This window comes from Amblyomma maculatum, chromosome 3, assembly GCF_055883805.1.
Source record: "Amblyomma maculatum isolate TAMU_Amacu chromosome 3, ASM5588380v1, whole genome shotgun sequence".
Lineage (NCBI taxonomy): Eukaryota > Metazoa > Arthropoda > Arachnida > Ixodida > Ixodidae > Amblyomma > Amblyomma maculatum.
This window is the reverse complement of record NC_139346.1, coordinates 1,533,664-1,561,117: the sequence shown is the minus strand read 5'-3', so window position 1 is coordinate 1,561,117 and position 27,454 is coordinate 1,533,664. Positions and strand designations below refer to the sequence as shown.

Here is a 27,454-nt window from a genome sequence, read left to right as displayed (position 1 = left end):
CCTCGCTTAATCAAACACATTCCACATCTGATATCATGAATGCTAATGGCTTTTCCCTCGTGGAACGTCCGCTTTTACGGCATGGAATCAAGCAGAACACAGGATGGGTAGCGGTGGGAGTGAGGGCAATTTGTTTCTTAATGTTCTCACTTTCAGAGCTCAGCACTGTATTGCCAGCTCTTCAAGCTGCACAGCACAAGGCTGCTCCGACACTGTCTGCACTTCAATCTCAGTTTTGGCACTAAGCATGGGTCGCAGAGAGGTGGCCCTGGTCTTTAACTTACACTCAGAGGAATTGGCACAGAAACCGTCCTCTAAAGGCTCAACTTCTTCGAGGACTATTGAAGCTACTGAGGTATGGCTCACCCAGCAAAAATTCTTGTTCGGTGACAGATGGTGGTATGGGTAGTAAGGGTCATTGTGTCTGAACACTTGTGAAACAAAAAATGCTTGCAATGGGGTTAAAGCAGACAGTTACAATGAGATGCATTTGGCCGAGCCACTCACCAGAACTTGAACTCTGGTAACCGACGAATGAACGGCCGAAACTCTTCGTTGATCTTGGTGGGAAGCTCAGGACCGTCCTCTGCATGCAGATGGCAGCAAGCATACCTTCACCAAAAGACCCATGCAATACAACAATGTATGATTTCTCAAAGCCGAAACTTGCTGAAACCACTTCTCCCTTGTGCACCACCTTTAAGATCCCGCACCACTTACATTCACCATATTACGTCCTGGCAAAGGTGTATGAGCCCTTTCAGAAATACCCCTGAGCAGCGTTGCGAGTGACTGACCGTAGTCGTCGCTGGCGCCCAGGGCAGGGTCCACCTTGGGCGTGAGGAACGCAATGAAGAGGTTGAGGTGGTAGATGCCCAGCGCGTATGTGATGATATACCAGCCCTGCAGGTACAGGATGCGCCCCAGGAAAGCTGCCAGCAGGAGCAGCGCCCCCAACCACCGAGCCACCGTGTGTGGCGTCCACGTGTCCAGCAGCCGCTGGTAGCTCTGCAGGATGATTATGGCAAGAGGTTCGTTTACCCCACCTACGCAACTTTAATGCGTAGCCTATGCAAACTATTACATGTTGTGACAACATACAGCCACACATATCACACTTCAGTTGGTCTTTTCGGAACTGTAAAGAGTGAAGCCGCCCTTTGACAGCCAGACTTCCGATTTAGTCGTTGTGAATGATGTGCATGGCAGTTTGAACAAAATTTCCAACGGAGCACACGAAAGGTATCCTGGCCTGTAAAAACAATTCCCGCGGTGAATGATGGTTGGTTGGTTGGTTGGTTTGTGGGGTTTAACGTCCCAAAGCAACTCAGGCCGCGGTGAATGATGTCATCGAGAGCGACACAACATGTGGTAAGGTGACCCACCTGACTGGCACGCCTGAAGAACACGGCCACGGAAGAAGGCTGCGGGTGGAGCGAATCGTTCCCTTCCATCATGGTGCTGCTCGCCGGCTGCTGAGGGCCCCGCAGGGCTGCGCACAGATAAAACGGTGATAAATGTCGTCACTGGCTGTCTCACGGGTGGATACGACGGCCTTGGCCTGAGCACCTGTTTCCGCCAAAGCGCGGAGGATGACCTTACAAACGATGCGCCACTCATTGCACGGATTGTTCGGTCACCCCCGGTGGTCGCCGCGATCACGGTTGCGCATGTGGCCGCCGCCCATGGTCGACCGGAGATGCACCCACCTGAATTTGGACTGGCGTGTAGCCCACGGGGTCTGGACGCCGCGGATTGCCTGGTCGATCACGGGATTACAGAGCGCGTACGCCACGTAGCGCAAGCAGTCGCAAGGCCTCCAATACGTTCCGGAACATGACCGACACCGGGATTTGCGAACGGCCGGCTGGCAGATCGGCTGGCGGGCTGGCACGCTGGCACCCAGGCAACGGCAATGACGGCAATCTGTAAATGCAGTCAGTTTCCACACAACACGGCAGCTTATAAATTAACACTTTACTCTTAGGTCAATGTTAAAACACTTAGACCACGAACTCTGTACGCCTCTTACAAAAAAATGTAAAAAAAACTGTCTTGTCAGTAAAAAACTCCAAATAATAATTTTAATTAATTTTACTCTGGAAAGTACAGCGCGTCATCGGTCAGATCAAGCTCGCAACGAAGCCAATCCAACCTGCGTCAGCGACTAGCACAGACCATCTCTACGAAGGCATGTCTACGGCGGTGAACTGCTTGCTGTGGTGATGTGCGTCAAATTATCAGTGTGTAAGCTTTATCTAGTGTAATATCTTTTAGTTCTGCAGCAGCAACGAAGTCTGTCTAATCAGCAGGATGAGATATCTGCTTCGTTTCGCCTACCTCGGCACCAGATACAGGCAAGCGTTTTCTCTCTGCAACAAAAACTCCCTGCATTGTTCAGTAAGCGCGTAAGGTCAGAAACAAACGCAGAAGGACCACCGCAATGGAAACATTAATCTAGATAGGGGCGCGTTTAATTAAGAAACAATCGAAATAAAATAAAGCAGTCGTCACAGCAATGCAGTCGTCACAACAGCGAGTGCCTCTTTGCCAAGCTTAAGAGGCTGCTTTGGACACCAGTCAGCGGTCGCGGGGAAAGCGTCAGTGCTTGCAAAGGTTGGAGGAAAGGTTGCACAACTGCCGTTGTTCATAGGTGATTCACTGGCACTATTAGGCAGAAACTGGGCATAAGCTTTTGGCATGTCGCTTGAGAACCTGCTCAACGTTAACGCATTCGAAGATATACAGGACTGGATACGTCGGTTCCCTAATGTGTTCGCCGAAGGTCTCGGACAGTTTTCAGGAGGGAAAGCCAAGATAAGAGTACCCGAGGATGCGCAGCCACGGTTCTTCAGGCCACGGCCAGTACCCTTTGCCCTACAAGACATGGTGACCCAGGCGCTACAAAAGAGAAGATATTATCAAACCAGTGCGGACATCAGAATGGGCGGCACAGTTGGTGCCCGTTTTGAAGAAGGACGGGAAAGTTAGGCTGTGCGAAGACTTCGATGTCACAGTGAACCGAGCAGCCGATATTGAGACATATCCAGTGCCACGGTTCGAGGAAATCTGAGCGCAGCTGGCAGGTGGCGTGTTGTTTTCGAAGTTGGACCTTTAAGATGCATACCAGCAAGTGGAGCTGGACGAGGGTTCTAAGAAGTATGTGACTATTAATACCCAGCAGGGACTGTTTCAGTACAACCGACTGCAATTTGTAGTGGCATCAGCACCGGCAATTTTCCAACGCGAAATGGAGAATTTGCTTCGTGGTTGCCGAAAGACTGTCGTGTAATTCGATGACATACTAGTTGCTGGGGTGTCGGCAGAGGACCACCGTAAGAATGTAGAGGAAGTGTTGAAAATGCTGAGGGCTAAAGCTGGAGGCCCAGAAATGTGTATTCGCCGCAGCAAGCGTAGCATACCTGGGATATGTCATCAACAAGGATGGTCTGCATCCAGCACCAGAGAAAGTTGAAGCCATTGTTCGAGCACCGGCACCGACTGGAACGCGGGAGTTGCAGAGCTTCCTGGGTCTGTTTAATAGGGCCTGTGAACCACCTCTGACGATGAACCAATTGCTTAAGAATGGAGCACCATGGCACTGAGGACCTGAACAGGAAGCAGCATTTGCACAAAACAAGCAGTGGCTGGTAGCAGCAAGAGTGTTTGTTTATTATGACCCAAGGTTGCCGTTGTTGCTGTGTTGCAATGCGTTGCCGTATGGCATTGGAGTTGTACTAGCACATCGGCTGCCGTCCGGAGAGGAGAAGCCAATAGCCTTTGCTTCTCGGAGACTAATGGCTGCTGAGAAGAATTACAGTCATTTCGTTTCATTTCATTTTTATTTCCTTAAGGACCCCCTTTTTGGGGGTATTACATAAGGGATAAAGAGGCACTGGCAGTTATTTTTGGCGTGTTAAAGTTCCATCAGTTTTGTGGGGAAAGCCACTTGAAATTATCGCTTACCACAAGCCATTATTGGGACTGTTTGGTCATGAGAACTGAATTCCACTTCGAAGTTCATTGAGAGTGTTGCGTTGGCCCTGACACTGAGTGGATATAACTACCGGTTGTGCTTCAGACCAGGGGCGAGCTTGGAAAATGCTGATGCTTTGAGTCACCTGCCACTCGCTAAGGCGCCACCAGAGGAGCCCAGGATTCAGGACGTCTTCATGTTGGAAGGTGCATACCGACGTCCTCTCAGCCTCGGCAGTGGAGGCAGCAACTGATCATGACCCCGTGTTGGCCCCCCCTGCGTAGTGTGTTGTGGTCGGGAGGGCACTTGCCTCCCGGACAGGATTTTCTGCCATTTGCAAATTGAATGGAGGAGTTCTCTGTGATGGAAGGCTGTGTGCTACAGGGAAATCGGGTGGTAGTACCTGAGTCGCTACGGGCAGCTGTGCTGGATCTGCTGCATGAGTGCCATCCAGGTGTTGAAAAAATGAAGTTAGTGGCCTGCAGTCACATGTGGTGGCCAGGGATTGATGCGGACATCACTATGAAAGTGGGCCGGTGCACAGTTTGTCAGGTGCATCGTAAGGCTCCCAAGGCAATGCAACTGGCACCATGGCCATTACTGGAGCGGGCATGGTCCTGGTTACATGTAGATTTTGGGGGACGTTTTCAAGGCGTGTACTTCTTGGTACTTGTGGACGCATACTTGAAGTGGGTAGAGGTGGTTCGGGTACCGTCGCCATTGGCGGAGGCCACAATTGCATGCCTATGCACTATCTTCGCCAGTCATGGATTGCCTGATGTCAGGGTGAGCGACGATGGTCCAGCATTCGCAAGCGCGCAGTACAAGGCAATTTTGGCTAGGAATGGTGTCCAGCCTGTCCTGTTTCCACCATACCATCCTGCGTCAAATGGGGCCGCAGAGCGCGTTGTGCAAACCATAAAGGACATGCTTAAGAAGGTGCAACGAGGGGATTTTGAGTGCCGAGTGGTGAGGATTTCGCTGACATATCGAACGACACCTCATGCCCTCACTGGTCGTTCCCCTGCTAAACTGCTCATGGGTCAGCGTTTGAAGTCTGCAATAGATCTGCTGAAGCCAGACTTGCGCACCAGAGTGGGCCTGCAGCATCTACAGCAAAAAGTGCGTGGTGATGCTGAGGCCAGGAGGGGGGCAGTGCCCGTGGCTGGGGACACACTCTGGGCCAGGAATTTCAGACCGGGGCCCCGATGGGTGTTAGCGATTGCCAAAGCATCGACCAGTTCGTCATCAGCCGAGGTAGTACTGGAGGATGGCACTGTGTGGCACCGCCATGGAGACCACTTGCGGCGTCGGCTCGGAGGCCCAGAAGAGGGGTCAGACGTGAACTGCGGGGACGAGCTAGGGCCAGAAAGGACTGTGGTGCCAAGCACCTCAATGCCAGTCTCCACATCGCAGTCGCTGGGGAGTGAGGCACAACAGCATGTGCCGGCCGCAGTGGAACCAAACGTCATGAGTCCTTCTACCCCCTTACCTGCTAGTGATCCCACCGCTTTACAAACACCAGTGCGTCGACAGTCATCCAGAGTTCGCCGCCCCATGCAACGGTATACACCATAGTTTCAACTTGGGGCAGAAGAAGTGTTGTGGTGGTAACTAGCGCCGCCGAGGTGTTGTGTCGGTAACCAGTGGCACTGAGTGGACATCCAGGTGGCATGCGGAAGGCAGACTGAACGGGGGCATTGACTGGACTGGACGCGGTGTCTCATGCGCTTTAATACCGTTTCTTGGGCTAGTTGGTTCATATTTGTACTGTGAAAAACTGCGCCGAAATAAACACACCACAAGAAAGAAGACGGGACAAAGGCGCTACTCACAACTGAATTTATTGAAAACCACGAGTGATCTTATATAGGCGAAGTTTCCAAAGGGAAAGAAGGATGGGGAGAAAGATAGGGGAAATCATCAATCGACCATCGAGAATGCAAGGAAAACTCGGTTAATGGATAACAGAATCTAAAAACCTAATTTCGGAGGCCAGAAGAGATAATGAGGGGATGCTGATACACCTGCTGTCAAACTTCTTAATGTAGAAAGCCTCCAAACTAACACGTGCCGTTTTATCCTTACTCTTTCCAAGAATCTTGGTCTCATTCAACCTGGCCCCGCATCCGTTGCAGTTGATTACGTGCGCAACCAAATGTGCGTACTTGTCTTTTAAATCTGACAAATTTCGTGCATGTTCCCCCAAACGCTCGTTGATGCATCGGCCAGTTTGGCCTACGTACAACTTTCCACACGTCAAGGGAATAGCATAGACCACTCCAACAGAACACTTTGTAAACGGAGAGTCGTGCTTTATCTGGCAACCCCCTTTTCTTGGGTTGCAAATTCGGGGGCACAACTTTCCCAACTTGTTAGGAGCCGAAAAAGCGGCGCTCACGCCATGCTTGTTGGCCACTTTCCTCAGGTTGTGCGAGGTTCTGTGCATGTAAGGCACAACAAGCGGCTTCTGCGTCCTCCGTCTATCCTCTCCAGTACATCTTCGCGTACCGCTCTTGATCTTTTGAAGGAGGGTCTCGCAAACTGCAACCAACACAGAGCAGGGGAACCCAGCCGCCGAAAGCCGGCTCATCTGATTATGGAAGCTGGTTTGCAACTGATGCGGGCACGAGTTCCTGAGCGAAGACTGTAAGCAATGTGAAGCTATTGCTCTTTTCACAGTTTTCGAATGCATAGAATCATAAGGCAAAAGATCTTTTTTAGCACGTGGGTAATAGCCCCAGCAAACGTGTCTTTCAAGGAAAGTTAGTTTCAGGTCTAAAAACTGTAAAACGTTAGTGTCGGGTAGTTCATGGGTAAAATAGAGCCCAAGTTCATGTTTGTCAAAAACACTTAAAACAACACCTACTGTAGAGGGGTAGGTGATGGAAGTCTGCTGTTTTAAAAGCACTAAAAAATCGTCAACATACCTAAAAACATGTAAAACCACCCCCCATGCAAACATTTATCTAAACATTTGTCAATCTTTGTTAAAAAGATGTCGCAAAGAACCGGGGCCACGCAAGACCCTATACAGACACCATTGCGCTGCAGATAAGGCAGATTGTCAAAAAGAATAAAAGTAGAACATAGGTAAAATTGCAATAAATTGATAAAATTATCCACCGACAATCCTGAAGAATTCTGAAAAGACATGTCGCCGTTTGCTTCAATGCACTCCTTTACAGCCAACAAAAGCTGGTCTTGAGGAATAGAGTAAAACAAGTCTTTAACATCTACTGAAAACCCAAAGCCAATATCGTCAGTACTCTGTCTCATGCGCTGTTTGGTGATCTGTGTTCCATGTGCTTGGGTTAGGGCTAGGGCTGGTTGAACAGCCGCCATGCTGACCGCATGTAGTTGAGGATAATAAAACTGTATTAACACCTGTAACAGTTCCTTTCTGCCGAGGCCCAGCTTTGTGATTCAAAAGCTATCGGTCGCTCCACTCCGTCTGCTTCCCTCTGTGTGAGAATCACGCCAAGGCCATAGGGCGACGCATCCGTGACCAACATTGTATGTAGCCTTCCCCGGATCGAAATGTGCCAACTTATGCCAGTAATGCCTGACTTTGGCAGAATGCATCTTCCTGAGCTGACTTCCAATACCACGGTGTGCCTGGACTCAGCAGGTGATTGAGAAGCTGTTGAATGCTGAGGAATGAATTTTCTGTAGAAATTATTGAGGCCTATATAGCTTTGAAGCGTTTTGCAGTCTCGTGGTTTTGGAGTCAAAAGAACCGCTTCAATGTTCTTAGGGCTCGGCTGCAGGCCTTTGCTTGCAATGACGTGGCCCAACTGCTTCCTTCAAGAACTCACACTAGGCCAGTTTCAGGCAGAGTCCTGCTTCCTGCGGGCGTCCAGGGACACTGCACACATTCTTCCAGCGATCCTCATCGGTCCGGCCAGTCATGAAAATGTCATCGAAGTTAACAGCAGCGTGCGGCAGATCACCCAGCAAGTTGTTCATTTCGCTCTGAGACAATGCGGGCACTGACACCACGCCAGATGTAAGCCTGGTGAATTGGAAAAGGCATTTCAGCGCATTGATTGCGACCAATTACCACGACAGTGGTTCCAGCTGTATTTGTTGATATGCTGGTTTGGTCTGGTTTGTGGGGTTTAACGCCCCAAAGCGACTCGGGCTATGAGAGACGCCGTTGTGGAGGACTCCGAAAATTTCGACCACCTGGGGTTCTTTATCGTGCACTGGCATTGCATAGCACACACAGCCTTGCTTTTCGCCTCCATCGAAAAGCAGCTGCCGAGGCCGGGATTCGATCCTGCATCCTTGGGAACAGTAGTCGAGCGCCGTAACCACTGCGCTACCCCGGCAGGATACTTGTTGATATGCATCCTTTAGGCCAAGCTTGATGAACTTGACACCGCCGCTCAATTTTGCAAACAGTTCCTCAATTCTGGGAATCAGATAGCTTTCGCTGACTGTTACTGGGTTAACGGTGACTTTAAAATCACCACAAATACATATTCTGCCGTCTTGTTTGACCACAGGCACAACAGGTGCGCCCCACCTCGACATCCGGACGGGGAGTGCAATGCCTTCCCTTTGCATGCATTGCAGTTCTTCTACTTTTTCTCTGACTGCAAATGGCACCTGCCTCACTTTAAAAAACTTTGTGGTTTTGCCCCTTCCTGTAATGAAATCTTGGCCTGTACGCTTTTAATGTATCAAGCAACTCCGAGAAAACGTCTACAAATTCCTTGACGATGCATTAAGCTCCTTCAGTTTTGTTATGATAATCGCGAACGCTTCCATCCAGTTTCTCCCCAACAACTTTGGACATGATCCTTTCACTACGAACAGTGGCAGCGTTGCCTCGCGGGTACCTAACTTTGCAATGGCCTTAATGTTCCCCAAGACTGCCGAGAGCTGCCATTAGAAGTTTTTCAATTTGATGTCAGAGTGCTCTAACTGCGCTTCATGAAGCATGACATTGAACTTATCCTCACCTACGATAAAGACGCTGGCTCTGGTGTTCAATTCCATCACCAGCGGTGCACCATTATCGAAGACTTGGACCTGTATGGGCTCGGGTCCGGCCGCTTGTAACGTCCACATGTCGTAAGGTGCATCCGTGTCGTCCGTCTGTGGCTCGGCAACCTCATCCATTTTTATTTATTTATTTATTTATTTATTACAAGTTCCTGCAGCGCCCGAAGGCATTATTGCAGGGGGGGAGATGACAAGTAATCTTGCTGGGAACGCCAGTGATAAAATATATAAAAATGAAGAAAATAACAGGACACAAGTGATAATGCGGAATGAAAAACATGCATCTAAAGGGGGCAACTGCGCGACGAACAAAGTGATGAAAACACTCAAAAAACAAAGTAATGAAGGAAACACACGCAAGAGAACTGGGTGCCACGTCACACATTCGATAAAAAAGCCCGAAATAAATTTTCAATGCAACACTCAGTGATGCCAGCTGGCAGCCAGTTCCACTCATTGATCGTCAGTGGAAAAAACGAGGTTTTATACACATCTGTCCGGCATTTTATTTCGCGGATCTTCCACTGATGATCAAGTCGTCTAGACAAAAAGTGAGGTTGAAGCAGGTACCGGTCTTTGTCAATGCTGAGCTTTTCAAAATAAATGCGATACATGATCTGCAGTCTGAAATGTTTTCTGCGGTGAGCTAAAGATTCCCAACCAAGATGATGTTTAATAGACGTGACACTAGATGAAAAATTATAATTATTAGACACAAATCTGGCAGCATTATTTTGGACGCGTTCGAGCATGTCTGATAAGTAAATAAACTGGGGATCCCATACAGGGCATGCATATTCAAGAATTGGCCTTATGTAAGTGAAATACAGGAGCTGCTTGACATTTGACTGCGCTTTGCTGAAATTACGCTTTAAAAAATTAAACATTCTGCAGGCTTTCGATGTAATATGCTCAACTTGTCTCGTCCACGTAAGGTTAGAGGTGAAATATACGCCGAGATACTTATATTCAGAAACTTTTTACAGGGGAACATTATTTATTGAGTAGCAGGTCGGTAGAGGGGAACGCTTACGAGTGAACGAGACAAGCTTGCATTTTGAAATGTTCAAAGACATTTGCCATTTTGAGCACCAGTGCTGGATAAAATTTAAGTCTCGCTGAAGTTTTAATGCGTCAGAAGAACTTTCCACAACATGGTAAAGCACACAGTCGTCAGCATATAGCCGAACTTGGCAGGTGAGGTCAAGAACAATATCATTAATAAAAATGAGAAAAAGAAGGGGTCCAAGGACAGACCCCTGGGGCACACCTGAGGAGACGTTTACGGAATCGGATTTACAACCGTTAATTACAACACACTGCATGCGGTCCTGGAGATATGAATGAAGCCAGTCGAGGATATTGGGATGCAGACCAAGGCAACGTAACTTATGTAATAATAGCACATGAGGTACAGAATCAAAGGCTTTTTTAAAATCCAGAAATACACAATCAATTTGATATTCGTGGTCAAAAGAGGAAAACAGATCATTACTGAACTCAAGTAACTGGGTGGTACAGGAAAAACCCATTCTAAAGCCATGCTGAACTGGCGTAAAGAAGTCATGAGAGTCAAGGTGTTTCATGACTGCATTAATACCGTTTCTTGGGCTAGTTGGTTCATATTTCTATTGTGAAAAACTGCGCCGAAATAAACACACCACAAGACAGAGGACGGGACAAAGGCGCTCATGACTGTTTCATGACTGCACTGTAAATTATATGTTCCAATGATTTACAACACACGCTAGTCAGAGAAATGTTGACATGATAGAAAAACAGCGCAAAAGACGTGCACGGAGGAGAAGAACGGACAGGACAAGCGCTGTTCCGTTCTTCCGTTCTTCTCCTCCGTGCACGTCTTTTGCGCTGTTTTTCTATCATGTCACCATACCAACTCGCCCAGATGTCTCTTCTTTTCAGAGAAATGGGTCGGTAATTAACAACAGACATTTTCGAACCGCTTTTATGCACTGGGACAACATTAGCATTTTTCCAGTCATTTGGCAAACATGCCGAGTTAAGCGACGTTTGGAACAAGTTGACTAAATAATGAGCAATTTCGTTCGCACATGATTTTAAAACAAAGGTAGGTACACCATCAGGGCCGCTGGCGGAGGCGGCCCTGATGTTATTAAGCAGTTTTGAAACACCCTGATAAGTAAAAACAATTTCAGGCATGGTTTCTGTAATAGATTCACGAGTGTTCGGAAGTTCACCGGTATACGCTGGCGCAAAGGCAGACTGAAAATATGCATTAAAGCGGCAGGCTTTATCACCATTAGTACTAACAAGGTCACCATCAACGTCTAAGTTTGGGATTCCGACTGGTTCGCGTCCGTTGTGTTTCAGAAACGTCCACAATTCCTTGGGATTACTACGCAGTTTAGAACCCAGATTATTAAAGAAGTTATCCTTATGAGCTTTAATTTCAGTTTTTAGTGTACTGCCAAGGGCCCGAATTGACTGCAGACTGATTGACTGCACTGAACGCGGTCTCATCTGATTTCTCTGGTTGCAAGGTGCCCTTTCTGCCCACTTGAAGCAAACACTGTGCCGGCACTGCGTTGCTGAGTGTTTGCCACTGCACCACACACAACCCTGCCATTGAACCGCAACTCTTCTCGGCGGTCGTTCCACGAAATTGGCCGTCCCTATCTTGCTTGTCGACACTGCTTGCATGCACAACATGTTTGCATCCTTCCTCGCGGCTTCACTGGCAGTCACCAACTGCTTGGCTAATTCCAAGGTTAAATTATTCGTGGCTTCCAGGAGGCATTTCTGTATCATTGATACCCCAGACATCCCTCATCATGCGGTCACGCGACGCCTATCAAAAATTGCAGTCATCCACAAGCCTGTTAAGTGCCGCAATGCAGTTGTTGACAGACTCACTTTCATGCCTCCGCCTCGAGAAAAATTTGAAACTTGCGACAACTTTGGACACCTTTGGCTTGAAGTGGGAACTCAAGGCTGCAAAAATTGCTCTGAGCGTCGCATCCGCAGGCTTCGTAGGCGCAAGCAAGCTTCTCAGCAGCGAATAAGTTGTCGGCCCACAGGTTGTCAGGAATACCGCTTTCTGCTTTCCTTCGGTGACGTCGTTGGCAGCGAAGTACAGCTGAGCGCACTTATTGTTCCGCCCACTCGGTTGTGTCCGCATCGAATGGTTCCAGCTTTCCAGTGGTCATCTTCATCTGTTAATGGCGCGCACTTGCAATGCAGCACACTAAACCAATTTGCAGCGAATCCCATCCTCCTCACCAGTTGTCACGTCCAAGGAATGACACGACAATGCCAGCTGTTCAGTGCAGGTGCCCGACTGACTAGGCTGGCTGCAGCACATTTGCTAATAGTCATTAAAAAAGCGCCCCATGCCAGATTTGTGGGTTGTCATAATACAACAGAAAGTAATAAGTTCCTTGGAGTACTTGAAAACTGGCTTAGAAATTTTAGACACTTATATGAAAGCCTGCCTTTGCAGGGTACAAACTTGTTTTGGTGCTTCTTCATGCAGATGGGGACAGTTTTTACATGCTTTTCCAGTGCATTTACACGCGCGCACATGCTACCTAATTGTAGCGGAGCCTTCATGCAGACCCCGCTCTGCATGAAGAAGCACTGAAACAAGTTTGCATCCAGCAAAGGCAACATTGTCTACTCTCTCCTGTGGCAACTACTATGTTGGTCAGACTAGTCGTTGTCTTAGCGACAGACTCGGGGAACACTGCAGTAATGTAAAAAATGCTGCTCACACTATTGGGATTCATTGCCGTGATTGTGCTTGTCATCCGCTGGTCGAAAAGTGTGAAGTTGTAGCATATCACAAAGATCACAAGAGAGATCATTGAGGTTTCAGAGATTGCAAAACTAGGTCCGTTAGCACTCCATTCATCGCCATAGCAAAAAAAGAACATGAGTTTCTTGTATTATCGTAGTATTTATTGTCTTTCTGGTTTATAGGAAGTGGCTACTTGTACTTAAACAGAGGTGCTCTGAATAAAACAATCAATTGTTAGTCAGCGCTGTGTCTTGTCCCCCTCGAGTTTGTGCTGGTGCATTGCTTTTTTCCTAGAATGTCTACGCTGTTGCGGAAATGTTGCTTCTTTTCTAACATTTACCTAAGGTTACTGAAGAGCATTCTGTTAACAGCAGTGTGATATTTCCACAACATTAATCAGTGTTAAGAGACAGGAAGCATTCAGAGTGGCCAGAGAAATAACTCGAGTTAATGACATTCTAACAGAAATCAAGAAGAAATAGGCATGTAGTGTGAAGAGAGGATAACCAATGGTCGTGAAGGGTAGCAAATTGTATTCCATGGGAAGGTAGTGGGATAGTAAGAAAGTTAGATGGCAGAAAAGCGCAAATATGGGTTGGTTGGTACATGCTTAAGAATCGAGTAAAACAGCTCTAGGTAAGACTGGACACGTGAACGACAGACACATGCGCTGACTAGCAACCAAATGATTTATTGTTACCAGTGAGGCATCAATATAGCAAAGTTAGATGGGCAGATGAGTTCAAGAAGTTTGCAGGGGTGAAGTGAATGCAGCTAGCACAGGACTGGGTTTATTGGAGAAATATGGGAAAGGCCTTTACGCTGCAGTGGGTATAATCTAGTAGCATTCTTTTGTGTCGTCTCCTCTCCTGTGGTTGTCTTTTTTGCGCTGTTTTCTTAATAAGTATAATTTGACTGATAATGATGATGAATTTGTTACATTAAACATTAAAGTAACACTCCTGCAATACTCTTTTAATCTTCACGCAACATCTGTAAAACATTTAAAATAACATTGAATAAAATGTTACAGCAGCATAAGCGAAATGTTAAAACAAATTGCTCAGAGAATCTTTGCAAGCTCCACAAACATAATTGTAAATTAGGCAGCCACCCTCCCTGATTAATGGTGATATTACATTGACAAAATATTGTTACGTATATGCAACGGAAGAGGACGACGATGGAAAAAACAGAGTGAGAGACGACGAAGCTGAAGCCACGGTTGGTGCTTGCAAGAATATTTACGCCTGTCATCAGCTGTGGTGGTTTTCCCTAACTAGCCTTCTGCCACATATCAATATGTTTGCTCGTGATGCTAAAAAGTTTCTTCAAACGTTATGTGGACATTTTTCTAGTGTGGCAATCACCTTTTCATCAATCTTCAATGATTTCAAAACATAACTTGCCCTGAAGGTAGCATTTTCTGAAATTAACTATACCAGATACAGCATCTTTTTCAATGTATTATTGTCAACTGCACAGAATTACTGACAAGCTGCTGCACTTTGGCATAGCTACCAAATCCTTTTATGCAGACTAACAAACTCAACTTTATTCAACCTGAGTAGTATTTCACTAACTGGAGCATTTTGAGATTGGAGGCATTTAAGGCTGAGCCACATGTGTGCGAAAACTCACGTGAACACAAATGCGGCAGCGCCACGAACAGAAATGCATGTGTCGCTTGGCTCGTAGCTCGTAGCTGCCGAAATAGAAAATTTCGCTCGTTTGCACGGAAGTACATCCGCGATAAGCCACAAAGCATAAGGCGCTGCCGCTTAACCTTTATTATCATTATTTTTTTTGCAGTGTTGCCATGGTAGAAGAACAAATGGTAGCGTAACTCCCATAGAAGCCTGCGTGTCGACTCTGAGCGAGGCTTTAGTTTCCCAGCGCCCCCTGCGAACTGTGAGGCACAACAAACACGTGACGTTGCTTGTGATGTCACAGTAACATACTTTTGGCGGGGAATTTGATTGTCTTTTTACTTATGAACGAAACACAAGGCCAACAACGACAGAGGCAGAACGATGCTCGGATAAGGCAGAAAAATGGACACCGTAACTGTTCAGCCAACTTTACTTGACATGGATTTCTACTGTCAAGTTTTACGTTAACTGAAATGTTACGGCATCTTTAACCACCTTATCATAGCATCGTTCTGCCTCCGTCGTCGTTAGCCTAGTCTTTCGTCGCGCGTCATGTAAACGCATTCTGGGGCTTATTTCTTCGGGCACGTTTGTGAACAAGGGCCTTCAAGTGAATTCGGCAAGCACATGGATAGAACCACATGGCTTGAGGCATTTCACTAAGGGCATAAATGAGTGAAGCTGTGCTGCATAGAAAGCCAGGCTTTATTAATTCACGATTACTTACATAGGCGCTTCACGACAATGAAATCTTTAAGCGTAGGTAAGCGACCACCGCTCATTCGTCACGGTCTTCATGAAATCCTCGTGATAACAAAATTTCCTGAGCGTAGGTCTCCAAACGAGACGCGGTGAGATTATAAAAGGGTGAAAGATCTTGCCAACAAACAAAGTACATATCAGCGTCAAAGAAACACAAAAACTAACGAACGGAATAACTAACGCTAGCGCTAGAACGCCAACCTGTAAGCAATTCAAATTGGGATTGCTAGTATTTAGAAGTTAATGCGTCTGAGAAGTGAAAATATCTAGATATAGCTTCGCTCCAATAAATCTCGCCCTGTTCATGATTCCCATATTTTACTCGCGCTTCATTTGCCACTAAAAGGAGTCAATGTGAGGTTACAAATTTACAACTTAAGCATTTAACTTGCTAAGCATCCCATTGACAATAGGAACATCACTGTAATAACAGCTAAAGCACGTTCAGCGAACGTTGGTGCGGTAATACGACGCAGTAAGCAAAACACGCAGCAAAGGGAGCGGAACGGAAGGCTTAGATCAATGCGGCACGCGTCTTGGGGGCAATAAAATCTCACCTTCACCTTCAATTAAAACATGCAGCGATACGCCGCTCATTCAGACGTGTGTCCGTAAAACAAGCCACCACTTTTGCGACGTGCCTGGGAGGCCGAGCCGAGCCGCCGAGCTGTGACGCAGCATTGCCCCATCGTCCGGAAATGCGCACATGCAGCGGCAACCAGTTTCTCATCGAGCACAGACAGTCTTCGCCTTGCTGTAAAGCTCTACCACAACCAGCAGAATGAAATACTGACTGTTTGTTACAGATAACCCACTCTGTACGCAGCACGCAACGATGAACGTTGAACTGGGGCCGACGACGCACCCATTCCGCGGATGAAAAACGCTTTGGTCTGAGCCATATCTGAGCTTTGAGCAACTACGCAGCGGATAATAAGTGGCCGAGAGAGGCCGTTAGAAACAAGTTAAAATATTATTAAAAATGTGACACGTTTTTTTCTTACGCAAGAAACAAAAACTGCATTCATTCTTGAGCGCGAATATTATGTTTACTTTCTAGTTCTTTGGAGTTCTGGCAGATCTTATTTTCTGTGCGCTAGTAATTTGCCTCACAGTTCGCAGGAGCCCTCATCATCGAGTTGATGCCACTGGCAGTAGGCAGCTGCACGCGTTTTCTTCCAAGTTGCGCTACCAGTTGTACATTGACCTTGGTGTTGCATTGTGATTGTGCATTGCCGAGTAAATTTGTCACTTTGTACAAACAATGGTAAATGGCCAAGGATTCAACAAATGTTTAATCGCAACCAAAAAAAGAAAAGATTGCGTGACCACTTGTATAGCGTAAGTTAACACATGTTAAACGCTTGAAACTCAATACAGTGTGTTGTTAATGCATTTTATTTTGCATGTGATTGCAAAATAATTAAATTCTTGCAATTGTTATGACTGTTGTTGCATTTGCAAATAAGTTAGCAGTGTACTATACCAGCAACACAGAGCATGTATCTTCCCCAGTAGGTGACACTGCAAACAATGATCGTCTCATCGCTCCCTTCTTCACTCAGATGTAGCTCAGTCTTTAACCATGAGGCATACACATTATCAACTTTCAATCGAGGGAAATGAAATCTTCCTTTATGCAAAGAATAATTAGTTAGACATGTGGCTGATAAACTGCTTTATTTTAATTTGAAATCCACGTAGAATTATGAGACCGTCAGTAAAACTAGATTAAAAATACAATTCTTTTGCGCTCTTGCTAACTTAAACTTGCAAATAGCTTAGTGAAAGTTGAGGGTGACTAAAACACGTAGAACAACAAAACATTAACATGGTAAAAAACTGGTCATTTCCTCTTGTGTTTAGCTTTAAATTAAAATTAACTAGTTGAAACCTGAGCATGACTAAAATGTAAAAAACAAGTGCATGACTAGAGCACAAGGAGGTTCTAAAAAAAACTTGTAAAGAACTTTGGAATTACCTCGTGTCCCCTTCCACTCTGGGCCCCTTCACGAGTGTCCTGGTGGTTACATAATCAAGCTTTTACATGCATCAGTGGTGCCGCTTCAAATCATGTCTCGGGCCATATCACTTTGGAATGGTGTTTTGAGTCATTAGATAGGTGTCGTTCATTCTGTGCTTCATACGTATGTGTACACCCCATATCCCTTCCAACCTTTGTGAATGGCCGGAGGCTTCATAATCAAGTGCATAAATCATACTGCTTCCATTCACTGCACTGTCTCTGGCCATATTACTTTGCAATGATTGCCTTAATCATTAGATATACGCTGTTCAATCTGCTTATTTCATAGATATGTGTATAGCACCAGCCCATGTCCCTATCCACTCAGTGCACCTTCACAAACCCCCGGTGGCGAAATTATGAACAATTTTACACACATCAATCATACTGCTTCAACTCCCTGCACTGTATTGGAATGATCTCTTGATACATTAACATTATTAGATATGCGTCATTCAGTCTCCGCTTACTTCATATATAGGTGTGCAGCACCACTTTCTCTTCCACTCAGTGCACTTTTGAGAAAATCCCAGTGAATATGTAATCAACATAACAGGGCCAGTGGGTGTGCGTTATGTTCCATAGCACAGCTAGAACACAAGTGCTAAACTTCCGCTAAGGTTTTATTTGATGCTCGCAAAATTTATACATGAAGATACTTTGTGAACAAAAAGGAAAAACATAAAATGTTTCACCAGTTGGCACACTGCCCTGAAACCAAGAATGCCATATCTTTTTTTGTCAGCGACAATGACGGACTGCTGACACAGCTTTCAGGTCTGGCTCTTTCAGTGGCAGCGGCCTCAATAATTTCTCTTGTTAATCTGTCCGCATTTCTGCCAATTACCTCGCATTCTTTAAAGCAAGGCTTGCATTTATGATCACGCCAAATTGCTTGAACTGCTATCCCTCACTTCCCTATGGCGCTTGCTTAAACGCTCATTAAGGCCTGACTGCCCTATGTACGCCTAGTAGCATGAAAGCGGTATTTTGTATATAACTTCCTCAGTGCATGGCACAAATGAGTTTTTATGCTGAATCGTGCAACTATTCCGGACCCTGCTGTCATGACAGGTGGCCTTGCATACTGCTCAGGAGAAGGGAGCTGTATTAATTTGTGCAGTTCCAGAGAATGTGATCGTATGTCGCTTTTTCGTCGCATTTACTGCAGTTTGGGTTGTACTGGGCAAATGAGGGCAAGCACCGCCAGATTTTGGAGGGAGCGTGTTTGTAGTCAGCGCCAGGTAACTTCCTGGGCTTTAAGGATATGTGCGCTTTTCCAGTCTGAAGTAACAGCATGGAAAGATATTATTGTGAAATGTGGGTCGGAGGGTGCGCTCGCTGCCCGACCAATGAAACCTCGGGCATGAGCCGCCTCCGATTTAATGAGGGGGCCGGGACCCAGATTAGTTCAATTTCTCTAATCGGAGCAGAGGTGCTTTGGAGGGAGGTGGATGTGATGCGGCCCCTCGCGAAATTGTAAATGGCTGTTTTAGAATCACTGAATATAATATAGCTAAGGCTATGGCCGCTTGCTCCGCCGTCTTGGAGGAGGTGGTTGCGATTGATGAGGCTGCCAACGGGGAACCATTCACAGGGGCCAGTGCGAATGCTTGTCTCTGGTGATATTCCGCCGCGTACGCTGCATTGCCGTGTCGGCCGTACTTGGCATGTAGGGTGCGAGCCCTTGCCATGCGTCGACCTTCGTTGTGCGCGGGGCGTATATTCTTGGGTAAGGGTTTAAGGAATAGAGCTGTCCTAATGTGTGTAGGTAACTGTGTTTTCGCATCCTTTTCTGGACGTTGCTTGCACATGTGTAGTCTGTATAAGATGAACCTTCTTGCATTCGTGCGGGTGAGTTGTCTGAGCTGGGAGATAAGGTGTGCCTCGCACAGCCCTGTAGCATGTTGTGAACCCCAAGGGCCAGCAACCTTTCCGTAGACGTGCTGTGTGGGAGCTCAAGGGCAGCCTTGTAGGCTTGTCGGATTAGGCCCTCGACCTTCATTCTCTCCGCGAATTGCAGTTGCAGGTACGGGAGGGAGTAGACAATCCTGCTCGGTACGAAAGCCTGAACTAATCGACAGAGATCTTTTTCTCCATTCCTTTTCATTTTTTCGCGATCCATCTGATGAGTCGTACAGTCTGATTGACCGTGCGTCTGTTGATTGTTTCGGGGTTTTTGTGATTGGTCTGTTTGTACATGCCCAGTATGTGCATGGTTTGGACCTTCCTGACTGGTTGGCCTCACACACATACATTCAGGGGGATTGGGGGGACCTGGTTGGCAGTTTTTCTGCACGGCTTGGCCCTGAAAACCAGCAGTTCCGATTTCGCATGCGAGCATTCAAGGCCTGCTCGATTATGTTGACTGCCTGCTGCAGCGTATCCTCTATTTGGCCGTCATTCTCCGTGGTTACCCACAGGGTGATGTCCGCATAGAAAGTGTGCTGCAGGGGAGCGAGCTTGGGGGGAAGTGTAATGAGTGCAAGATTAAAGACAAAAGGCTAGAGCCTTGTGGTGTGCCTCGGCTTCTCAAAGGAACGGGGTCCAATTTAAGGCTACCTAGAGTGAGCTCTGCTGTCCGCTCGGCTAGGAATGATCAGACATAATTAAATATCCGTTCACCCGGGTCCAATTTTAGGAGATTCATGAGGATCGCCTCGGCGAGACGTTGTCGTAGGCTTTGCTTAGGTCTAGCCCGAGTATCGTCTTTGTCCCGGTTTTACATGGGGGGTCCAGCACATCCTTCTTAAGCTGGAGCATCACGTCCTGCATGGACAAGTTTGCCCTAAAGCCAATCATTGTTGGAGGAATGAAGTCGCGGTCTTCTGGTAATTTTGCAGTCAGTTAAGGATGACATGTTCCATTAGCTTTCCGATGCAGTACGTGATGGAGATGGGCCACAGATTCTCGATCGAGAGTTTCTTGCCCTGTTTTGGGATGAAGGCGGCCCGCGTCTGCCTCCATTCCTGAGGGGTCTCGCCTTCCCTCCAGTAGGTGTTCATTAGTTCCACCAGGGCTGCGACAGACGTTAGTTGACCACCTGACGTAAACCAAGCCATGCCTGACTTCTGTTGATTTTCCTGCCAACACGACAAATGGGTACTCCGATGTCTTGCCATGCTGCTGAGTATAGCTCCTGCTCTAAAAAACAAGCACTCAATAAGGCGACGATTAGGCCAATAAATTGTTTATCATATAAGAGCCTGCAGGCCAGCTGGTGAGACAAAACGGAAGAAGACGCCAATCAGGCAGCCATCATAATTTGGAGTGAAAGCACAAAGACAAGGTCTACAGCAAAGAACCATAGCCTCCTATATTTTCTATGTCCGGTCAACTGCTCTGGCAGGGCCGTTCAAGATAAAAAAGATCGCGTAATGCATCAAAAGCTATGTGTTCGCTGTGATGATGTGCATTTCTGCAATGAGACGCTCGCACCACAAAGCTTAATGCATCGTGCATAAATTTTCATGGCAATCCCAGTGGGGATGGAACATTATTTTACGAGAAATGTATGCAGGCAATCTGCATACATGTCACATAATTTTAATTTTTAATTACATAATTTTGCATGTTGCATGCAAAATGATCAAAAACGAGAGAGTATTGAAGAGCCATTAGTGCATTCTGCTTCACTGTTGTGCACCACTGCCATGAATGTTTAACAGAGTCGATAGCTCTCGATAAATATCTTAATGTTTCCACATAGGTGGAAGGTTTCTGTGGCACAGGACCGTGAAACCTGCGTGACACTATATATATATATAGGACCGTGGGACGTGCGTTTCTACAGTTGGCATATATTTATTAGCCAAATTGGTTAATTTATTCTGAAACGTCGGCCAGTTATCATGTATCTATTTACTGTGATGTGCAGCTTCGAACGAGGGAAAGAAGGTAGTGAGTACATGATTTATTGCATCATAATTACCTTTTTCGTGAAGTGTTATAGCTTTCTTTCGGGTCCTGTTTTGTGTTGCATAAAACAAGAAGGAGGCATGAATGACAGGTCACTAATTCCTCGAAGATATGTGATGTATGAGAGAGCGCATCGGGGTTATTAGAATAAGATTCAGAATGTTTTCTGATTCTGGTATAACGTGTGTTGGTTCTGAAACTAATTGTGTAAAATCAAAGTTCAAACAGATATCAATAAAGTTCTTTTTCTCGACGGGACTGATTATTGAAGACGGAATGTTACACCATTCTATGTTTGGGAAGTTAAATTCCCCGAAAATAAGAATGGAGGCATTTGGGTAGCGTGTTGTGAGTTGGATTAAGTTGTTATTGGGCTCATTACAAAAGTCAAGAGTGGAATGTAACAGACTCCGAGTAGCACTGTTATTGGTGACGCGCGACACAGCAACCAGATTATTTCGACCTTAGATTTGATATTTACAATGGAACATAAAATTTGCTGATGAACTGCTATCAGAACTCAACCGTCCCTTGATCCTTCGCGGTCACTTCTATAAACTTGACAGTCAGACAAGTCTGCCAAAACTTATGTATCAGTGACGTCATTGTATAGCCAGGTTTCTGTTAGAATGAGTAAGTTGCTGCTTTTTATTAGACACAAGCTCTCGCTTTGGAAGATAAGTCATTTCTGGAAGTGGGTCTTGGTTTATTCTTTCTTGTTAAGGGGCGAGGTGATTGCTACTCTATTTCAGTGATGCAGTTAGATGTATTGTCGAAAATGTATCGTTTAGGGCCAATGCACAAAGTCTTGTAGCGGAGAGAATAAGCTACTGATTTGGATTTAGCAAATGACAGAAGATGTTTTCTTGCTTTCTGAACTAGGCTAATGAAGTCTTCACCAATACTGTATTTTGTTCCTTTGAGCATTCGGCCTTTTGATAGAAGGGCGTCCTTCATTTTCCGTTGCGTGAATTTGACAATTATAGGACGATTTCGATCATCTGCGGGGTTACTATCAGTTTGTAGATTACCACGACAAACCTGGATGACTAGTTCTTCCGACTGAGCATAAGTCTCATTAGTAGTGCTGTCAGGGATTCCATAGAAGATCAGAATTGTGGTGAAGCCGCGTGTCGGTGCCCAGGAAAGACAAGATTTCGGGGCGGCGCGTGCCACCAAAGGACCCCGTTTATTCTCATGACAATGTTTATATACAGATGACAGTAGGTTGTGCTCGTGATGAAATAGCGCCCTCTATACACAACATCTTTCCCCCCTTAGATAAACAACAAAAATGCATGCTAAAACTCAAGATTGCTGCAAGCAGGCAAAAACGAAACAAACCAGAACACTAACTAGTATATTTAGGTTATGTAATCCCGGTACCACGTGGGCACTGTCCGTTGTCGCTGAGATCTACGCGGCACCCCTGCAGCCACATTTTCCGTCCGCCCAGTGGTTCTTTGCTGTTGAGAATGTTTCATTTGCTGCCCGTCAAGCACAACACACTCTGCACCAGAAGTCTGAGAAAGTTCTTCATGCAGTGTGTCTGCCTTTGCCGCATCCTGCACAGACTCCTGACGATCATCACCCGATGTTGCAGTGTCTGCTGTTGCCAAAGCCATGTCCCAAGTATCAAGGCCTGCAGGAGACTCGAAGTAAGGCACATGCATCTCCAACCCGACTGCTACAGCACGATGCCCCTTCACTTTCTCAACCAACAGCGGTGCATCTTGTTGACCTCCCCGGGCAACTACTGACAACTTCGACGCATTCCATTTCTTCCCATCTGCCAGCAAAAATGAATTCCTGCCTATACGCTTCTTCACCTCCAGGGGCAAGGAAAACTTCTGCTCGCTTTTTACGCCGAAACCTCGTCGTACCTTCACAAAATCCCCCACGTTGATGGTGGAATCTCTGGCACCCCGTTTCTCATCAGTGTAGTGCCACTGGCTCATTGAAGAATCCTTCTCCTGGAAGGCCAACCACATCTAAGCGAGTACGAGGTCTCCTTCCGTGTAGCAAGAATGCTGGAGACACCCCTGTTGTGGCGTGTGGTGTAGCCCTGTAGACACTCAGGGACTCCAAGATGGCTTCCTTCAATGGCCTGCGCTCCAGTGACGCAGTCTGCAGGTACTCCTTCAGAACGCGATTAAATCTTCGACCTGGCCATTGCACTGAGGGTAATACAATGATGTCACACAATGGTCAATACCCCTGCCTTTAAAAATTCCTGAAAGTATGTGGACATGAATTGACGGCCATTGTCTGTGACCACACTTCCTGGGTACCCTTCCCGTGCAAATGCTCTAGAAAGACCTTGACTACTGACTGTGCGGTTATAGATGAAACAAAAACCACTTCAGGCCACTTGCTGTGATAATCCACGATTGTTACCGCAAACCTGCAGTCAGGCGGTGCACGTTCCATTGGCCCCACAATATCTATTCCTAACTTATACCATGGCTTCTCAGGCCATTCTACTGGCTGCAATGGTGCTGTCATAGTTTTTGCAGACTTATCTGCGGCTTTACAAACTGCACAGTTCCTGATGGCATTTTCCACATCGTCATCCATCCTGGGCCACCAGTACAACTCTCGTAGCCGTTGCTTTGTTCTTACGATGCCCGGATGAGATTCATGAGCAAGTGCAACAAACTTGGATGTGAGATCTGCTGGAGGCACTATACGCTCTGCACGAAACAACAACCCCTCCACAACAGACAGTTCATCTCGAATGCGTGCGAACAACAACAGTTTTCCTGCGAGCTCCTTTTTTTCTGGCCACCCAGATACGACATGCTGCATCACTTGTTGCAGCAGCGGGTCATTCTGTGTTGCTTCCTGTAGCTGATTCTTCATAACGACACTTGATATTGCAGCAACTACCTCCTCCAAAGGCTCACCTTCCATTGATGGCACGGGCAACCGGGATAGTGCATCAGCCACCACGTTGGTTTCTCCCTTTGTGTACTGTACGGAGAAGTTATACTGCATGAGTCTTGCACACCACCTTTCAATTCGAAGGGGACGCTGACCTGTGCCATTGCTGGATAGCAAGGTCACTAGCGCCTGATGGTCAGTCCTTAAAATAAGTTTTCGGCCCCACAAATACACATGCCAATGCTCGCAAGCCCATAGGCACGCTAATGCTTCCCGTTCTCCGGTAGAATACTTGCGCTCTTGTGGTGACAAGGTCCTGGACGCGAATGCCACCGTGCGTGACTCCCCATCAACAACTTGTTGCAACACAGCCCCTAACCCGTAGGCTGAAGCATCAGCAGTCACCTGTACCGGTAGCGCACTGTCGAACATGGCCACAGCGCCGCACGATGCCAGCAGCGACTTGGCCTTGCAGAAACTGTCTTCCGCGCTCTGGTCCCAGCAGAACTCCTGGCCCTTGCGAAGAAGCTGCCGCAATGGCTCCACTTCCTCTGCATAATGTGGAATGAAGCGAGAATAATAGCCAAGAAGTCCCAAAAAAGAACGCAGACCAACCACATCAGTCGGTGGCTGCGCGTGAAGAATCGCCTCGACTTTCGACTTGAGGGGCCTGAGCCCTTCAGCACTGACATGGTGGCCCAAAAATGACAGTTCTTGCACTTCAAACACACATTTGTTTAGTTGCAAGCCGGCTTTAGCAATACGTCGCAATACCTCACGCAAGTGGTTGGTGTGTTCCCCTTTTGTCCTGCCGAAGACAATGATGTCATCAATATAGAACAGAACGTCATTACAACCCTTCAATATCTCCTGCATCATCCACTGAAATGCAGCAGGGGCCGAAGCGAGGCCAAAACATACTCTGCGGAAACGGAACAGCCCTTCATGCGTCATGAACGTTGTTATTTCTCGACTGCCTTCAGCCAGCTCCACTTGGTAGTATGCGGATGCCAAGTCTAATTTTGAAAACCATGCTGCCCCATTCAGCTCGTTCAAAAGTTCCTCAGTATGAGGCAGTGGAAATCCCGCAAATCTACGCAGAGGCGGATCCTTCCATCCTTTTTCTTCACTACAACTATCGGCGACACCCACTGTGACGCGTTTACATGCTCTATGATGCCTTCCTGTTCCAGTCTTGGTAACTCATTAGAAACTTGTTCTCTGAGTGCCAAGGGCAGGCGCCGAACCTTTGCTGCCACAGGCTTCACATCGGCGCGCAGCTTCACTTCATGTACAGTCTTTTGCCAAACCCAATTTATCAGAGAAAAGGGAAGAAAACTCACATAATTCTGGGGGCAGCGACTCGGTGCTCACAGTCGTCTGCAAACATGCCAAAGATGCTCCATCAATGCGCAACCGTAGCTGCTTGACTGCGTCTAAGCCCAACAATGCCATGCCCTGCGGAACCACGTGAAAACGAACATTGGCAGATACACTCCCGTACACCGTCTTGGCCACAAAACACCCCATGACCGGAATTGTTTGGCCAGAGAAGTCCCGCAGCGTCGCCACGGCAGGACCCAAGTCAAACCGGCAGGCGAACTTTTCTTGGTATAGATGGTGAGGTAAAATGGACACAGCTGAGCCCGTGTCTACCAGCAGCTGGACTAATCCGTCCTCGATGCATACATCAACGGCCAAAATCCCCCGTTTCACCTGCGTCACTGTCAGCACGCCCAACACCTCCGTGCAGTCTTCATCTCGAATAGCGCGCACTTCTGCTTCTCCGTGACTTTCACACACTACTTGGAAATGCCCAATCTTGTGGCACCTTGCACAACGCTTCCCTCGCGCCTTGCATTCCCGCGAGTTGGCTAAGTGTCCTGCTGAGCCGCATCGGTAGCACTTGCGCACCGAGGCAGACGAAGAACCGCCCCTCAGCGGCTGACCTCTTGCCTCCGCCACTCGCTGGACCGGGTAAGCGTCGTAACTGTCTTCATACAGTCGAGCACCATTTACCGCCTCTTCATACGCCCGCAGGATGTCAACGGCCTGATCCAACGTAAGCGTCGACCCTTTCAGTAACAGCTTCTGTCGCAGTTGTACACTTCGAATGCCATCCACAACCTTATCACGCAAAGCTGTCTCAAGAAAATCACCAAAATCGCAATTCTTCGCCAGTTGCCGGAGAGCAGTGACGTAGTCCCATATCGGTTCGTCCGGAAGTTGTCGCCGCAGCATGAATCGGCGACGCTCAACAAGAACATTCACAGCGCTTGTGAAATGCCGTTCCAGCAAGGCGAGCGCTTCTTGGTAAACGTCCGCAGAAACTTTGCTCGTGACCGGTCCCGGAGTAAGCGTGCGGAAAACCCGACGGCCTTCAACGCCTAGGCATTGCAATAGAATCGCCCTCTTCCGTACCTGCGATTTCTCGTCGAGTCCGGTTGCTTGTAGAAAATTTTCGAAGTCCTCCTTCCATTGGTGCCATGATACAGGCGGTTGTCCAGGTACTTCCAGGAAAAGGCCCACTGGCGGTAGCGCAAACGAATCCATCGCCTGACATGCCTCCCGTGCGTGACTAGCCGCAATCCTGTAGTCGAGATGGCCAAATGTCAAGCCGCAGGTCTGTCGACTGCGCCAGTATGTGGTGACGCCGCGTGTCGGTGCCCAGGAAAGACAAGATTTCAGGGCGGCGCGTGCCACCAAAAGACCCCGTTTATTCTCATGACAATGTTTATATACAGATGACAGTAGGTTGTGCTCGTGATGAAATAGCGCCCTCTATACACAACAAGAATATTACGGTGCGACCGGTTTTTGGCATCATCAATACGAGCTTCTAACTCCAAAACATGGTGAGCTGTTTCAGTTGAGGTCGTTTGCAGGGTTTCTATGTCTTGGCGTAGGGGCATGAGTGCTTGATAGTGAGCCTCTAAGTCGATCATGCGCTTTTTAAGGTCGTTTATTGTTTTATCTGTTGTTGTAAGCTGTGCTTTGAGATCCTCTATCTCTTCTACAAGTTGTGCTTGCCCTGCGGTTGGTTTCTGCGATTCGGTTAGGACAATGTTTAGGTTTGCAGGGCCAGGATTTTTTTCTACGTCACTGGATAGGATTAGTATTAGGCGGACGACATGAACACATTCAGCAGTAGAGACACAACACTGTGGGCTTGGGAATTGTACCAAGAAATAATTGCTCGATTGTTTATCATAGAGTGCGTATGTTTGACTGACCTGCATGGCAAAGCGAAACAGGTTAGCAAACTGTGCCGTGGCATAGTCACTAAGCCCACAAAGCTGCGTCGACAGTGGCCCTTTTTTTATACCTGGCGGGATAGCTGCTCTTGATGGTGTTGAGTCTTTCCAGGATGGGTCTGGGAACGGAGTGGAATATGGAATTAGCAGGTTGCCAATTAGACAGACGACCATCTGCATGACGAAGGGAAA

General features: G+C 47.1%; 2 protein-coding genes and 1 pseudogene across 6 annotated transcripts in view; 1 reads left to right on the top strand and 2 right to left on the bottom strand.

Moving 5' to 3' along the window:
• Positions 1-2,120, bottom strand: part of LOC146194095 (uncharacterized) — an 81,326-nt pseudogene extending 79,206 nt beyond the window's left edge. Inside the window, exons 1-5 of the transcript XR_014705420.1 lie at positions 2,099-2,120; positions 1,710-1,926; positions 1,386-1,492; positions 798-1,008; positions 508-586 (exon numbers count right to left, since the gene is read on the bottom strand). The product of XR_014705420.1 is annotated as an uncharacterized LOC146194095 (transcript). The remainder of the gene's footprint in view (positions 1-507; positions 587-797; positions 1,009-1,385; positions 1,493-1,709; positions 1,927-2,098) is intronic.
• A 26-nt stretch (positions 2,121-2,146) lies between these two features.
• The window catches only part of LOC146194092 (tRNA pseudouridine synthase-like 1), a 168,484-nt gene continuing 143,176 nt past the window's right edge, over positions 2,147-27,454 (top strand). For 3 of the 4 annotated variants that reach the window (XM_084597247.1, XM_084597248.1, XM_084597245.1), the window contains exon 1: positions 2,147-2,357. In XM_084597247.1, coding sequence (XP_084453373.1) covers positions 2,314-2,357 — 44 coding nt within the window. In that variant the 5' untranslated portion in view covers positions 2,147-2,313. The remainder of the gene's footprint in view (positions 2,358-27,454) is intronic. The other variant, XM_084597246.1, reaches the window with a different exon arrangement.
• On the bottom strand, positions 21,864-27,247 carry LOC146194094 (uncharacterized). The gene is made up of 2 exons (XM_084595933.1): positions 26,807-27,247; positions 21,864-22,241 (listed from the first exon to the last, which is right to left on the bottom strand). Exons 1-2 carry the CDS (start codon positions 27,245-27,247, stop codon positions 21,864-21,866), a joined length of 819 nt encoding a protein of 272 aa, XP_084452059.1.

Bases quoted from the DNA above. Each gene is read 5' to 3' on its own strand.
- LOC146194094 (XM_084595933.1), bottom strand. From the start codon at position 27,247: ATGCAGGTCAGTCAAACATACGCACTCTATGATAAACAATCGAGCAAT. The intron at 22,242-26,806 runs ATTCTTGTTGTG...GGCTTCACCACA, and splicing joins AAAACCGGTCGCACCGTAAT to ATTCTGATCTTCTATGGAAT.